The sequence below is a fragment of the Polyodon spathula genome, chromosome 4, assembly GCF_017654505.1.
Source record: "Polyodon spathula isolate WHYD16114869_AA chromosome 4, ASM1765450v1, whole genome shotgun sequence".
Taxonomy (NCBI): domain Eukaryota; kingdom Metazoa; phylum Chordata; class Actinopteri; order Acipenseriformes; family Polyodontidae; genus Polyodon; species Polyodon spathula.
In genome coordinates, this window is record NC_054537.1 from 76,948,095 (window position 1) to 76,963,354 (window position 15,260).

Here is a 15,260-nt window from a genome sequence, read left to right on the forward strand (position 1 = left end):
AAATTGTATCTTGTTTTCATATATAGAATACATTTCATTATTTTCTTGTAAGGACATGCCTAATCATAACATATTCAGCTAATAAGTTGCTTAATGTTTGGTTTATGTGAAAACGTTATGTTCTGCAATTCTATACAATTTGGAATTTGTTTCACTTTAACAAAACCCTAGAGATAAAGTCAAATAAGAGGCAGTAATAAAATATCCTTATCGTGATCTGACTGAAAGACCATTTAAATGTTCTACTGCTAGATGTCACTTGTGAGCCCATTTAAAGCACAGCACCAAACAGTAATGGTAATGGTGTCTTGATTCTCAATCTCATCCCAGGCTCGTAATATTCACTGCAAAAATATGTCAGACTAAGTTCAATGTGCCCTCTTCTGGCAGATACTGACACTGGATAAAAGAAAAGAGGATAAGGATTTTTTTAAATTAAATTAATGTCCATTTGCAACACCATCTCCAGCCTTATGACTACCCCTTAGTCTAAAGAGAGGGGTTGTCCCAAATGCCTCACCCAATGACCAGGGAATGCCCTGTAGAACCAGCAGGCTTGAGGCAGTTTTATAAAACTATTCTGTTCAACATATGCATTTGTCATTCATACAATTTGCATGGATCCTGAACTAAGGATAATATTATTTACCCTAATATCTGATCACTTAAAAAATACTGTACCTTGTATTTATTTATTTTTTTATCTACACAACTTTATCAATCTACACAAGCTTTTTTAAAATTAAACAAAAATAACAAATGTTGTTAAAATTGTAATTCTTAAAACAGCACCTCAAACTTACAGGTAAATGTAGCTGTATTGTCTTTAGTGTATTGAGTTCATAAAATTATGTTACAAATGTTTCTAAAATTGTAATTCTTAGAACAACATTTTAAACTTGAGGGGTTTTTTTTTGTTGTTATTGTTGTTGTTTTTTTTTGAGGTACACTAATTAGAATCCAAAGTGGGCACACATTTCCTGCCAGACCTGGGTCTCTATTTGCGTATGTCGTTTTGTGACAGGTTTCGGCTCTGGAATTATACCAACAATGCTCTCTTGTTTGTATCATATCACATCATCTTTCATTGGCCAAAAGAATCAATTGATACCAACAAGGTGCAGTTTTAATCTGAGCAGAATTGCTAGCATCAACATCCTGTACAATGCCAGGATAAGGATCACCATCATAGACACCAACACACCACTTTCCTACAATTCACTAATATTCCTAATAGATACAATTTCTGTTGTGCATTTCTGTTCTTGATTGTGGTGAACTGACATTGACATGAGAACAGTACATGGATTTGAACATATGCAGAAATCTGGACGTGCAGAAACAACTCCTCAGAATACTCCAAGTTATCTCCCCAGATGCCATTTTTGCCTCTTTCATCAGCTTGTATTTCTTCAGAATCTTCCCACTGATGATCTTTGAAGCAACTTGCCTTTCTGATTTTAGTTGCCAATATTTTTTGCACAACTCTGCAACAAGAACATTGTGGAAAAGAAGTATTTTCTGAACCTTATCAAACTGAGATCTAAACTGTGGGTAGCTTTTGGAGAAGCTTTTGTCTTACTGTAAAGCCTTGATGCAATTCCTTGATATTTTATTTTATACTTCTCTACCTTTTATGCATCAGTTAGCAGCTTCCTGGTTTTGTATAGGTTTTCCACATCCTTTGCAATTTGCATTTCCCCAACCTTGCTGATGGGCAGGCAAGTCATCATGTGGTGACACTGGCGGTGTGTTCATAGAATGAAATCATGTACATCTGCATCTTGTTGGAGTCAGAGTCTTGTTTTGTTGATTTATTTTCCATTTGCCTCTTTTGGATCTTTGTTCTCTTTTTGAGCATATTTCACAGGCTCACTTTTAATTTGTTCCCACTATTTACTTGACCACTGAGCATATGTCTTTGGTTTCTTTTTCCAGAAGAATGAAAATATATTGTGAAAATAATGAAAATATATAGATAATAATGAAAATATATAGTGAACAGATGAAGAATGTATTTAAAAAATGTATATAATTAAATATTTATATTCACATTCTCTATGGTAGGTGTTACTGAACTGGAAGCAGTAGGGGAATTTGGTTTGCAGTAATAAAATTGAATGGAAAAATAGACTGACAGAGAGAGACTGACCTTGCATATAAGGTAGGTGGAGGGAGGCATTTTAAGATGCATTACATTGATCAGTTCATTAAGTTATAGTTTATGTCCTTTCTCCACAATAAACTTAATATACTTCACAATAATATACTGATTAATTGTATTATTGTCATTACCAGCATGGTGGTGTCATTACCATGACAGTCTAATGTGTGATGGTAATGACACGTTGCAGTAAGGACATTTAACACTTTATTAGGCCTAAAGGCTAGGATTTCAGGCCTACTACATAATACCAAGTATCACTTGGTAAACTGTAATTTTATCACAATATACCACATATTTAAAATTGTAAATAATTTATAGAAGTTACGACGTGATTGGTAATAACACGTAATAAACTAACTAACTTTTTCTTCATAGTAAAGACATAAAATGAAGAAGTTCCCTCCATCAGCTCCATGCTCTTTGTTGTGTCTTCCTCATTTGCATGTGACCAAATAGATACTTTTTTATGAAACTTTATTTTTCTGTAATGAGTGCTTCGTGATGGTAATGACGGCAAAACTAGTGGACAACCATGTTTTTGAAAAAATAAAGGAAAAACACATACTGTCCAAACAATTCATACAACATGGTTTAATGTACTATTAACTGTACATACAAACATGAAGGAATGTTATATTACTGCAATATTTCTACAAAAAACAAACAAACAAAAAAAGAAAAATCAGAGAAGGGACAAGTTCAAAGCAATGAAATATACAGAGAAAAGTATAAAAAATAATATTAACACAAACAATTTGGAAAACATGAATTGACATAGATGAGGATATATAACATTATTAATCAAATATTCCTTTGGGACTCCAAAATGCTTGCAGTTGAAGAATCAACCATTTATTTATTTATTTATTTATTTGTTTGTTTGTTTGTTTGTTTGTTTGTTTCAGATGGGTGTTCGTAGTAGGAACGCTTTCATTCAATAAACATAAAATAAACGACAGCAGTGTTGACTTGTGGTTCACATAATGTTATCTAGATTTTATGCAACTATAAAGTTCAGCAGTCTAAATGTGAAACTCAAGTCGAGACACTCATTCATAGCAGCGCGTTTTTCTTGTCACTTTAAAAACGAACAAGTTTAAGCCTAGTTTGTCAGTGTTTCAGGGGGTGTACAATACAGCGTGAGCGAGGCAGTGCAAAACATCAAAACAGCTGATGAGCTTTTTGTCAGTACCCTGACAGTTCCAGGTGAATGTTTTCACTACACGTCATTTGTGACGAACGAACTGATGACGAATGAACTTAGCTCAGTGTGATTTCCTAGTTGGTTCCAACCCACCGGTAAGGGGAGTGAGAGAGATTAACTGGGCAAAAAACAGAGAAACTATTTGCTAGCTCTCCTAAAGTCTGCGAGTAAAGTCCTAGTGTGTTCAATCACATGGTATTTTAAGAATGCTCCAAAGATGGCGGTAGCAAAAGCAGTATTAACAAGGAGGGTGCAAAAAAGTGGGTTTCTGGAAGTTTTAGTCCGCGATAGGTGGCACAAAGTTTTGGCAAACTTAAGTGAAGACACCCTCACGTTGAGCAGCGAGGATCTTGGGGAGAATGTAAACTTTAACGGCATCGCCAATGGATCTTATGGGAGCAAGTCCTCTGGTCATCCTACAAATAGTCCCAAAAGTACAGTGCGGACCGCTTTCACTGATTTGCCGGAGCAAGTGCCAGAAGCGATCGCTAACAAGAAAAGATGCGTGAAGGTCGTGAAGCAGGAGATCGGAGGGCTGGGGATCAGCATCAAAGGGGGGAAGGAGAACAAGATGCCGATTCTGATCAGCAAGATTTTCAAAAGTCTAGCCGCAGATCAGACCCAGGCTCTCTACGTTGGGGATGCGATCCTGTCTGTGAACGGAGTTAACCTGAGGGACGCCACTCACGATGAAGCAGTTCAAGCGCTGAAAAGGGCTGGAAAAGAAGTGACACTGGAAGGCAAGTTAAATTAAGAAATATACTTTAATTTTTTTTAACATTAGATTTAAACATGGTAAAAAAATAAATAAATAAATAAAAAGCACAAGGTAGATCTGAGTGTGAATGCGAATAGAAGGGACGAGTGAACTCCATGCAAATGTTTAAGTTAATACAATATTATGATAAGAAAAGGCTGATTACGGCATGCATAAGCTAAACTGTTTCTGGGTTTATAAAACAAAACAGTGCCGACATTATAAACGTAGGCTAACCAAAGCAGCAATTCAAACCTTAGCAGCAGTGCCATCATTTAGGAAAGTGAACAGAGAACAGTTGTTACTGTAAGGCATGATTAACGTATATCTGTAACACGTTTGTAACCTAATATCTTTAAGGTTAAGGTATTGGTAGACCATATAGATTCTGTCTACCTGTTTCTAGGTTTTTTATTTGTTTTTTAATACATCATGTGACAGATGATGTCACTTTGAATTGACAGTTGTATTTCCAACAGTATAACCTGTCAGAGAAGAAAGGTTAGTAATAAAGCACACAGGTATTTGAAAAATGCAATGTTACATGTGTGCTTCTGCTGAACATGTTGGTTTTCAGGCGAGACAATGTGCATGAATCAATTTGATTGATCAGTGGGCACAGTATGCCCAGCTAATAGTGTACTTAAGTGCCTGCTGAAATCCTTTCAGTATGGGATGTTTTTCAAACTTCTCACTTTCTTGTAAACTATGTGTTTGTTAACTTGGAGCTCCAATGGTACAGCTAGTGAATGAAAACCTCTTTCAAATCTACATTTTATATACACAGTGCTGTACATGCATTTTAAACTAAATGTATTCAATATATTTTAATTAGGTGGTAGCAATGTTAAAGTATATTCTTATAGTGGGTTTAAATTGGCATAAGGACCGACCCCTACATAGAAGAGTAAAATGTTTTTTTTTTTCTTTTAAATCAATACACAAATGAACTGTGGTTTGTAGGTACATGATATGTAAAATGCAATTTCCAGATTCCAGTGTTCATGTTCAAATGGAACAGCCTTGGGTGTACAGAAAGCCAGTTACTTTATTATATCTGCATTGTAACAGCATTCAGCAATCCAAACACATGGTTCTCTAAACTCTATGGAAAAGAACCCTGTCAGCTACACAGGTTTGTCTGATAGAGACTGTCATTAATCATTCTATTCATGGAGGTACGTTTTTAGATGTTGCTAAAGATCAGGTTAAACATGTTAGTTCTGGGTTTCCCGCTTAATCAGATAAGAAGAGCTACGTCCCTTTTTACTGCCCGGGCAGTTCCATGGGTGTAAGTGATGTTATCGACTTGTTTTTTGGTTTTTTTTTTGTTTTTTGTTGTTTTTAAATCTTTTTATGATGTTTGCTGTGATTTTGTGTTCTGAGCGGTTTTATTGGTTTGTATTGTATTTCCCCCCCTTTATTAGAAAAAAAATTCCGCTGTTTATATGTTCCTCCTTTCAGAAAAAAAACAAAAAACTACAGGCTAGGTGATGAAGCCAACAAAATGTCACTGTATTATTTGTTGGATGCCTTTCTGCAATAAAATCAGGAACCATGCCTGCCATTTAGCATTTGACAGTATATCTATAAAGCCAGGTATACAGGCGAGAAAACAACAAACCACAGTGATTGCATTACACAAAACACTACTTCTCATATATTGTTTCTCGTTTTGTTGGTTGGTTATTAGCTCAAATACTTGAGAAGAGAGAAACATTAGCACACATTCAGCTGGAATGAAAAAATGAAACATCAGGCATGAGGCATGGCCCAGTTAAAACAAACAAACAAAAAAGTGTGCTTGAAAATGCAGCAGGCATTTCAGTAAAAAACAAACAAATATATATATATATATATATATATATATATATATATATATATATATATATATATATATATAGCACTTATATATATATATATATTCACATTCTAGTGCAATGCAGTCACATACAGTAACTCTAAACTTGTGGTCATTTTAAGTAAGTAAGCATGCCTCTTCCATAAAGGGTTACCCATGTAAGATTTCAATCCCAAATTAGAATGCTTAAAACAATGACAATCGCCATTGCCAGGGAACCAGTGTGTCCTGTGATTCCTTATATTGAGTTTTAACCCAGTCTTTATTGTTTGCCTGTAATGTTACATTTAACCACCTGGGGGCTCTCTTCATTGATTTAAATGATACTGGGGTGTTTAGACAGTGAAAAGGATGTTCCCATGGGAATGGTCACTCCCTGCCTGCCTGGGCTTTCCCATCCAGCCAAAGCCCCATATTTGCTCACTTGGGGTTGCTTTCTTTTTGGGTATATTTGAGGAGAGCATTACACCTCTTCCCCCATTGAACTCAGCATGTCAGGTATACATTGAGCTGCACACTGGGTATTTTGTAGCATAATTATGTTTTGTAACATTTAAACATTGAAGCTGTGCAGTCATTTTGAGCCTTGTCATTATATAAAACAATGACCATAGTCATCTTATAATAATCCAGGATAAAAGTAGCGTACATACACATGGTTGTTAAGAGGGTGGCTCAGGGTTTTGGTTCTCATATCTGTCGGACATATTTCTCAGTACTGTGTGGCATATTCACAGCTAAATACTACTATTGAGCTGCAAGACTATAGTCACTAATGAGAGCAAAGAGCGAGACCTTGCCTGAAAGGTCAATACACTTTAGATATGAACTCCTCAGGATTAGTAACATTAGCTACTGGTCTTGTTAATAAAGTTTGGTTTGGCGACCAGTTACATTTCAGACGCAGGCAACTAAAAGCGGACTCTTTTATTATGAAAACAGAGCTAAGTATGCCACCATGACCTTTAATGAAAGTACAAAAAAATCAGAAAAATCCTTACAAGTGGAACAAAGAATTTTTCATGTTTGAAGAGGCTGGACACTGCTTGTGACCAGTAACTTCACTGGAGAAGTACTTATTAAAACTTCCAGAAAATTCTCCTGCTTTTTATATTCACCCCAACAAAACAAAGCACCTTAAATTGTTTGGTATACAATAGAACTGAAACACAACTAAGCAATTTTTTATAGGCTTTATTAAAAAAAAAAAAAAAAAAAGAATTGCATTTAATGTAAGAAAAAAATAAAAATGTTTCATCTGAATATTATTTTTAGTTCATTGGGACTATTTTCTGTTGTGGAAGGTTATACCTCAAAATGTTAATACGTCTTTTGAAACTATATAGATGTCTCCTTTTTTTATAAAAATGTTTCTAAATCTGTTTTAAAAAAGCAATAAGGCAGTTGAATGCATGGGTTGTGCTGGATATTGCACTTCTTGGTTGGTTGCAGCACTCGGCTGCGCCTCGTATCCAACAACGCAATGACAATATCCAGGTGACAATATCCAGGTGAGACTATCCAGGTGACAATATCCAGCACAACCCTGCCCTCTCGTGCCTTATTGCTTAACTGACTAATGGCTTTCTTCGCTTGTTTGTTTTTTTCACATCGGCACCACAGATAAAATAATTAGCTTCATAACCACCCTGAGCAGTCTGTCTGGAGTTTCTATTTGCCTGCTTCTACAGTATAAACACAACCATATACAGTCCTATTATTTACTAATGTACTTGTCATTAAATATTGATCTTAGAGTTTGTTTATTGAAGCCTGGTGATGAGAGTAGGTAAAGTCAAGCATTCAAGCCAATGATTAAGTGATAGTCTGAACTCCTCGATCAGCAATTATTGTGTGATTTAAAGAATAATAAAGGATTACTAGTTCTTGAGTAAACTATTCATTTTGTTTATTAGCCAACTGATCTGCACTTATTCATTTAATAATGCTTTTTGGTTTATTTGTAGTACTGCTTAATGTGCCACAAAAGCCTTGTGTGAGTCTGCAAACTCCACAGAGCACACACTAAACACAGTATTGTAAAGGTACAACAAAGACCAGGAAATAACAGGTTCAGCTGAGCAGTTTGTTACTTTCCTTTACTTTCTCCACTATATCGACGAGTAAAAAGAATAATCAGAAAACTCAGTAAAGCAATTGCTACCTGCAGTATGGGGAATAGATTCCCCATGAGAAACCCCATTGACACTTGCATAGTACCATCGGCAACAGCCAGATAGGAATCGAGATATATATAAAACCAACATCACACTTCGGAACAATATTACCCACATTGGAACAAAAATTAACATGAGAAACCCCATTGACATATGCGTAGAAAAAGGACATTATTATTAATAACGTAATAACGGCCAATAATAATAATAATAATAATAATAATATAATAATAATAATAATAATAATAATAATAATGAGTTGTATTGAACTGTCCAATCAGAGAGGGATGATTAGCTAATTCACGTTTGACAGTGTTTAAGACAAGTGATCTAAGAGAAGTTGTGGAGTGTACTCATCGGAGTGACTGAGAGTAAGTTAAGTATGTAATAAATATTAAGATTTTAATAATTTGTTTATAATAAAGTAGTCTTATATATCATTATATTTTATATAGTCATGTTGTCAATAAAAATACATTTTAAAATGTGTCTTTAAATATATGCCTATTTTCTAAAACCAGACTTCCTGTGTAGTTTTTATGAATGAGATTAATGAGAATGAAAAGAGTGAGTGAGTGAGTGAATGACGCTACTCAGGTAGGCGGGTCATCTGCCGAAAAGAGTGAGTGAGTGAGTGAATGACGCTACTCAGGTAGGCGGGTCATCTGCCCAGTTTCGGGGTTTGCCTGTAATGTGTGTATATATATATATATATATATATATATATATATATATATATATATATATATATATATATATATATATATATATATGTGTGTGTGTGTGTGTGTGTGTGTGTTTATAAATCAGTGATTGGAAATCCTGCTCTGTGATTGGTTAAAACCACATCATAGGAAAAATAGATTGAACTATTGCCCTAACATCCTTACATCACTGGTCAATAGTCTCGGTCTGTCATATGATTGATTCACATCGCTGTCAGTCCCGCCCCTTTTCAAAGGAACACCTTTCTCCCCTGCATTCTTCACGATAGAAAATGGCTGAGCACCATTCTGTGAGTTAATAGAAAATGAATTACAAAACGTTAAAAGATTAAAATGTCACTGCCACTGTTTTCTGACTTCCTGAAATGCCAACAAATTGAACTCGTTGATGTAAACAAATATGATGGGCGGGATATAAACTGGATTATGCCGCAGTCGGCCAACCAGATGGAGACAGAGAAAAATTTTCCACAGTGGAAAATTAGATGCCTCTCAAGAAGACTATTGTTAGCCTGCGGCTTCGGGCATTATAACCCCCTGTCGGTAACAATAGTCTTCCCTCGGTTCAGTAATTTTCTAATATTGCCCTCCTCTCCAGTCCATATTTACTATATATACATAGTAAGAGTTTTAATCTTTACATTTTCTATTGATCAGTTAATCATCCGATCTACGCATGATCGATAAATCATACTTGTTTGCTAGTGATATGAAATTGTATTGAAAAATAATTACAAACGATACAAAGTACATGATTCAAAAAAGGTTGAGAACCTTTGCTGTAGAGCGTGGTTAGCAGCAGCAGTGAGAACGGGCACTTTGTGTGCAGTTTGGTTATGACACTAAGGCAACAATGACACTTGTCTTGCTGCAGGTTTGTGACAAAGTGCCCGCCCCTGTGTATATTATCTGTTATGTGTTGCGTGTGGTGTGTTTAAATGTTGGTGTATAGACATTGGTACACGGGATATAAACGGGTCTGTGTAACCCAAGTGTTTAAAATGTATATGTGTATTTAGGCACGAGGATTGCACAGCACTTCACGTGCAAGTAAAATGTAGTAATATGTGAGCACGGGGAATGCACTTTATTAATTCACGTGCTGGGATTCAAGTGAATAATTAATTGGTAATTGAATCCCAGCACAACAGTATATATAGATGCACGTTGTCGTATACTCGGGGTTGGGTGTTCGGTGAGTGGAGAACGGGATTGGAGACGGAGGAAATAATAATAATAATAATAATAATAATAATAATAATAATAACAACAACAACAACAACAACAACAACAACAACAACAACAACAACAACGTAAAGTATCTGCTCACCGTGTTTGTCTGTCTAGTCCGTTTTGTTTGTCTTTTTGTTTTGGCGACGTGTGCCGTGTCCTGTGTTTTCTGTTTGTTTTAAACCTTTTATTTTGTAATAAACCGGCACCAGCAGGTGTCTTCATCATTTCATTTCATCCTGTCTGTTGTGTATTTCATTCCTGTTCCTGGTTCTGACGCCGCCCACTTCGGCCGTCTCTGTGACACGTGGTGTCCTGCGTGGGATTTAACAGCGCCTCAAAGCGTCAGACCAGGAGAGGTGTTTTGTCAAAAAAAAAAAAAAAAAAAACACACAGCAACAACAACAAAAATAAAAAAATAAAACATGGAAGGCTGGGACTGGAGAGATGGCTACCAGGACCTGGATTTGTTCCTCGGTGGTCTGGAGGACCAGGGCTGGCGCCTTGCCTGTGGGGAGTTTGGGCACCCGGTGGTGCGCTGCCCCTACAAGGAAGGAGAGGAGGAACTGACACAGGAGAGGAAGGTGAGGAGGTGGCAAAGAAGGGGAAAGGGGAAGAGGAAGGCAGAGGTTCCACCGCTGTCTCCAGAGCCGCACCAGTCTCCTGTAAGGGAGGGAGAGCCGCAACAGTCCCCTGTAACGAGGGGAGACTACATGCAGCTCCCACCTCCATCGCCAGGAAAGTTCACGCCCCCGCCACCTCCCTCGACAGGAACAGAGCAACAGGAGCTGCCTCTGCCCCCGCCACCACCATCGGCAGGAGCAGAGCAGCAGGAGCTGCCTCTGCCTCCGCCACCTCCATCGGCAGGAGCAGAGCAGCAGGAGCTGCCTCTGCCTCCTTCACCAGCAGAGGGTGAATGCCTGCTGGGTCCCCGTCCACCAGCAGAGGGTGAATGCCTGCTGGTATCACTTCCCACACCAGCAGAGGGTGAATACCTGCTGGTATCACTTCCCCCACCATCACGAGGAGAGGAGCTGGAGCTTCCTCTGCCTCCACCTCCATCAGGGGGAGAGAAGCAGGAGCTGCCTCTCCCTGCACCAGAAGGACCAGGACTAGATGCTGGCGGTCCTCAGCAGCCCTTGCATAGGCTGCTGAGGGAAGCACGGGGAAGAACCTCCCGACCGCAGTGGCCGAAAAGAGGGCCAACACCCGCACCCCAGCTTGTCCTGACTGCCAGCCTCGCTTCGCCCAAGGATGCCAGCCTCGCTTCACCCAAGGATGCCAGCCTCGCTTCGCCCAAGGATGCCTCCGCATCGCCTGGGGTTGCCCGCCGCTCAGCATTGCCTGGGGTTGCCCGCCGCTCAGCATCGCCTGGGGTTGCCCGCCGCTCTGCATCACAGCCGGAAGTACTGTGGCCGGAACCCCACGAAGGGGAGCTGCTGGCCACGAAGAAGGGGGAGGAGGTCTGGAGACCACCAACCCCAGCAGCAGTTTTGCTGCCAGAGAAGGGGGGTGAGATCTGGAGACCACCAACACCAGCAGCAGTTTCGCTGCCGGAGAAGGGAGAGGAGGTCTGGAGACCGCCAACCCCAGCAGCAGTATCGCTGCCAGAGAAGGGGGAGGAGGTCTGGAGACCACCAACCCCAGCAGCAGTTTCGCTGCCGGAGATCGTGGGGGGGAGGTCCGGAGACCTGCTCCCTCTGCAGTTTCTTCCCTGCAGGAAGAACTGTGGTTGAAGCCCCACCAAGGGGAGCTGCCGGCGCCGAAGAAGGGGGAAGGTCAGGAGACCACTCCCCAAGCAGCCTTTCCGCTGCCAGGACTACCCTGGCAGAAGAATGCCACCCCGCTGTCAGCATTGCTGCTGACAGCATTACGACCTGTGGGCCCTTGGAAGCCTCCGGTCCTGGCCAAGGACTTTGGACAGGACTTTTGGGCTTTTAAGGGAGAGGTGGCCATTGAGGCCATGTGTGCTTTGCACAGGGGGGTATATGTGACAAAGTTCCCACCCCTGTGTATATTATCTGTTATGTGTTGCGTGTGGTGTGTTTAAATGTTGGTGTATAGACATTGGTACACGGGATACAAACGGGTCTGTGTAACACGAGTGTTTAAAAATGTATATGTGTATTTAGGCACGAGGATTGCACAGCACTTCACGTGCAAGTAAAATGTAGTAATATGTGAGCACGGGGAATTGCACTTTTAGTTCACGTGCTGGGATTCAAGTGAATAATTAATTGGTAATTGAATCCCAGCACAACAGTATATATAGATGCACGTTGTCACATAATCGGGGTTGGGTGTTCGGTGAGTGGAGAACGGGATTGGAGACGGAGGAAATAATAATAATAACAACAACAACGTAAAGTATCTGCTGTCTGTTTTGTTTGTCTATTTATTTTGGTGTAGAGTGCCGTGTCCTGTGTTTTCTGTTTGTTTAAACTTTTTATTTTGTAATAAACCTGCACCAGCAGGCGTCTTCATCATTTCATTTCATCCTGTCTGTTGTGTATTTCATTCCCCTTCCTGGTTCCCTTCGGCCGTCTCTGTGACAAGGTTTCATAGAAAAAGCTTCTAAAATGCCACCAATTATTAAAAATGTCTTCCAGAGTCCAAATCTCCTTGGACCCCCTTTGGCAATAGTCACTATTAAAAGCACCTTCTGCCATTTTTCAACATTTCTTTTTCGTGCACCATTTTTTGATACCGCAGTCAGGTAGTTAATTAATCAATCAATCATTTTACTAAAGCGATTCAGTTAGTGAACTCAAGTTCCTCTCTCTCTCTCTCTCTCTCTCTCTCTCTCTCTCTCTCTCTCTCTCTCTCTCTCTATCTCTATATATATATATATATATATATATATATATATATATATATATATATATATATAGTACTGTGCAAAAGTTTTAGGCAGGTGTGAAAAAATGCTGTAAAGTAAGAATGCTTTCAAAAATAGACATGTTAATAGATTATATTTATCAATTAACAAAATGCAAAGTGAGTGAACAGAAGAAAAATCTACATCAAATCAATATTTGGTGTGACCACCCTTTGCCTTCAAAACAGCATCAATTCTTCTAGGTACACTTGCACACAGTTTTTGAAGGAACTCGGCAGGTAGGTTGGCCCAAACATCTTGGAGAACTAACCACAGTTCTTCTGTGGATTTACAGCCTCAGTTGCTTCTCTCTCTTCATGTAATCCCAGACAGACTCGATGATGTTGAGATCAGGGCTCTGTGGGGGCCATACCATCACTTCCAGGACTCCTTGTTCTTCTTTACACTGAAGATAGTTCTTAATGACTTTCTCTGTATGTTTGGGGTCGTTGTCATCCTGAATAAATTTGGGGCCAATCAGATGCCTCACTGATGGTATTGCATGATGGATAAGTATCTGCCTGTACTTCTCAGCATTGAGGAGACCATTAATTCTGACCAAATCCCCAACTCAGTTTGCAGAAATGCAGCCCCAAACTTGCAAGGAACCTCCACCATGCTTCACTGTTGCCTGCAGACACTCATTCGTGTACCGCTCTCCAGCCCTTCGGCGAACAAACTGCCTTCTGCTACAGCCAAATATTTCAAATTTTGACTCATCAGTCCAGAGCACCTGCTGCCATTTTTCTGCACCCCAGTTCCTGTGTTTTCGTGCATAGTTGAGTCGCTTGGCCTTGTTTCCACATCGGAGGTATGGCTTTTTGGCAGCAAGTCTTCCATGAAGGCCACTTTTGACCAGACTTCTCCGGACAGTAGACGGGTGTACCAGGGTCCCACTGTTTTCTGCCAATTCTGAGCTGATGGCATTGTTGGACATCTTCCAATTGCAAAGGGAAGTAAGCATTATGTGTCTTTCATCTGCTGCAGTAAGTTTCCTTGGCCGATCACTGCATCTATGGTCCTCAACATTGCCTGTTTCTTTGTGCTTCTTCAAAAGAGCTTGGACAGCACATCTGGAAACCCCTGTCTGCCTTGACATTTCTGCCTGGGAGAGACCTTGCTGATGCAGTATAACTACCTTGTGTCTTGTTGCTGTGCTCGGTCTTGCCATGGTGTATGACTTTTGACAGTAAACTGTCTTCAGCAACCTCACCTTGTTAGCTGAGTTTGGCTGTTCCTCACCCAGTTTTATTCCTCCTACGCAGCTGTTTCTGTTTCAGTTAATGATTGTGTTTCAACCTACGTATTGAATTGATGATTATTAGCTCCTGTTTGGTATAATTATTTAATCATACAGCTGACTATATGCCTACAAAATCCCTGACTTTGTGCAAGTGTACCTAGAAGAATTGATGCTGTTTTGAAGGCAAAGGGTGGTCACAACAAATATGGATTTGATGTAGATTTTTCTTCAATTCACTCACTTTGCATTTAGTTAATTGATAAATATAATCTATTAACATGTCAATTTTTGAAAACATTCTTACTTTACAGCATTTTTTCACACCTGCCTAAAACTTTTGCACAGTACTGTGTCTGTATATATATATATATATATATATATATATATATATATATATATATATATATATATATATATATATATACATAGATGAAAGATTTTAGTCTGGAATCTAACCTGCCAGAGCTGTTCAAAGGTTGGAATCTGGTCAATTTGCTGGTCAGTTAGGTGTGTCACATTCTATTTCCAGGTAGTGGATACATTATCAGCTGTGTTTGTACAGTAAACGTCCTGGGCAAGTTTGTGAGAGGTCAACCACTACAGTAACTCAGGGAGGACCAAACACTGCTGCACAGTCACCATTTATAAAACACAGATTGTAAAGAATCCATTATTATTTTGTCTTTATTTCATAGTGAAACATATCTTTTTTTTTAATCTAAATCTTAGTGTACTGTAGAAATAATGCTATATTTATATTATTATGCTGTACAAAACAACCCTGCATAACAAATTTGACAAAAATACATAACAAGTTTGACATAACTGGCTTGAAGATAGTAGCTTGTTTTCTGTGCTATTTTTCCTTGTGTTGTAAAAAAATACCCTTTCAGATGTAAGAACAGATGGAATACCTAATAAGCCACTTTTTCAGATTTCGGGGAACATTGCTTTTACTGTAAATTATTTATTCAGGTTTTTCTAATAAGTAAACACACACACTGAAAGCCTCTGTAGG

At 39.0% G+C, this 15,260-nt stretch overlaps 1 protein-coding gene across 1 annotated transcript in view; it reads left to right on the forward strand.

Moving 5' to 3' along the window:
• The first annotated feature begins 3,472 nt into the window (after positions 1 to 3,472).
• Positions 3,473 to 15,260, forward strand: part of LOC121314882 (beta-1-syntrophin-like) — a 45,934-nt gene continuing 34,146 nt past the window's right edge. Inside the window, exon 1 of the mRNA XM_041248614.1 lies at positions 3,473 to 4,111. Within this exon, the coding sequence (XP_041104548.1) occupies positions 3,589 to 4,111 (523 nt within the window). The 5' untranslated portion in view covers positions 3,473 to 3,588. The remainder of the gene's footprint in view (positions 4,112 to 15,260) is intronic.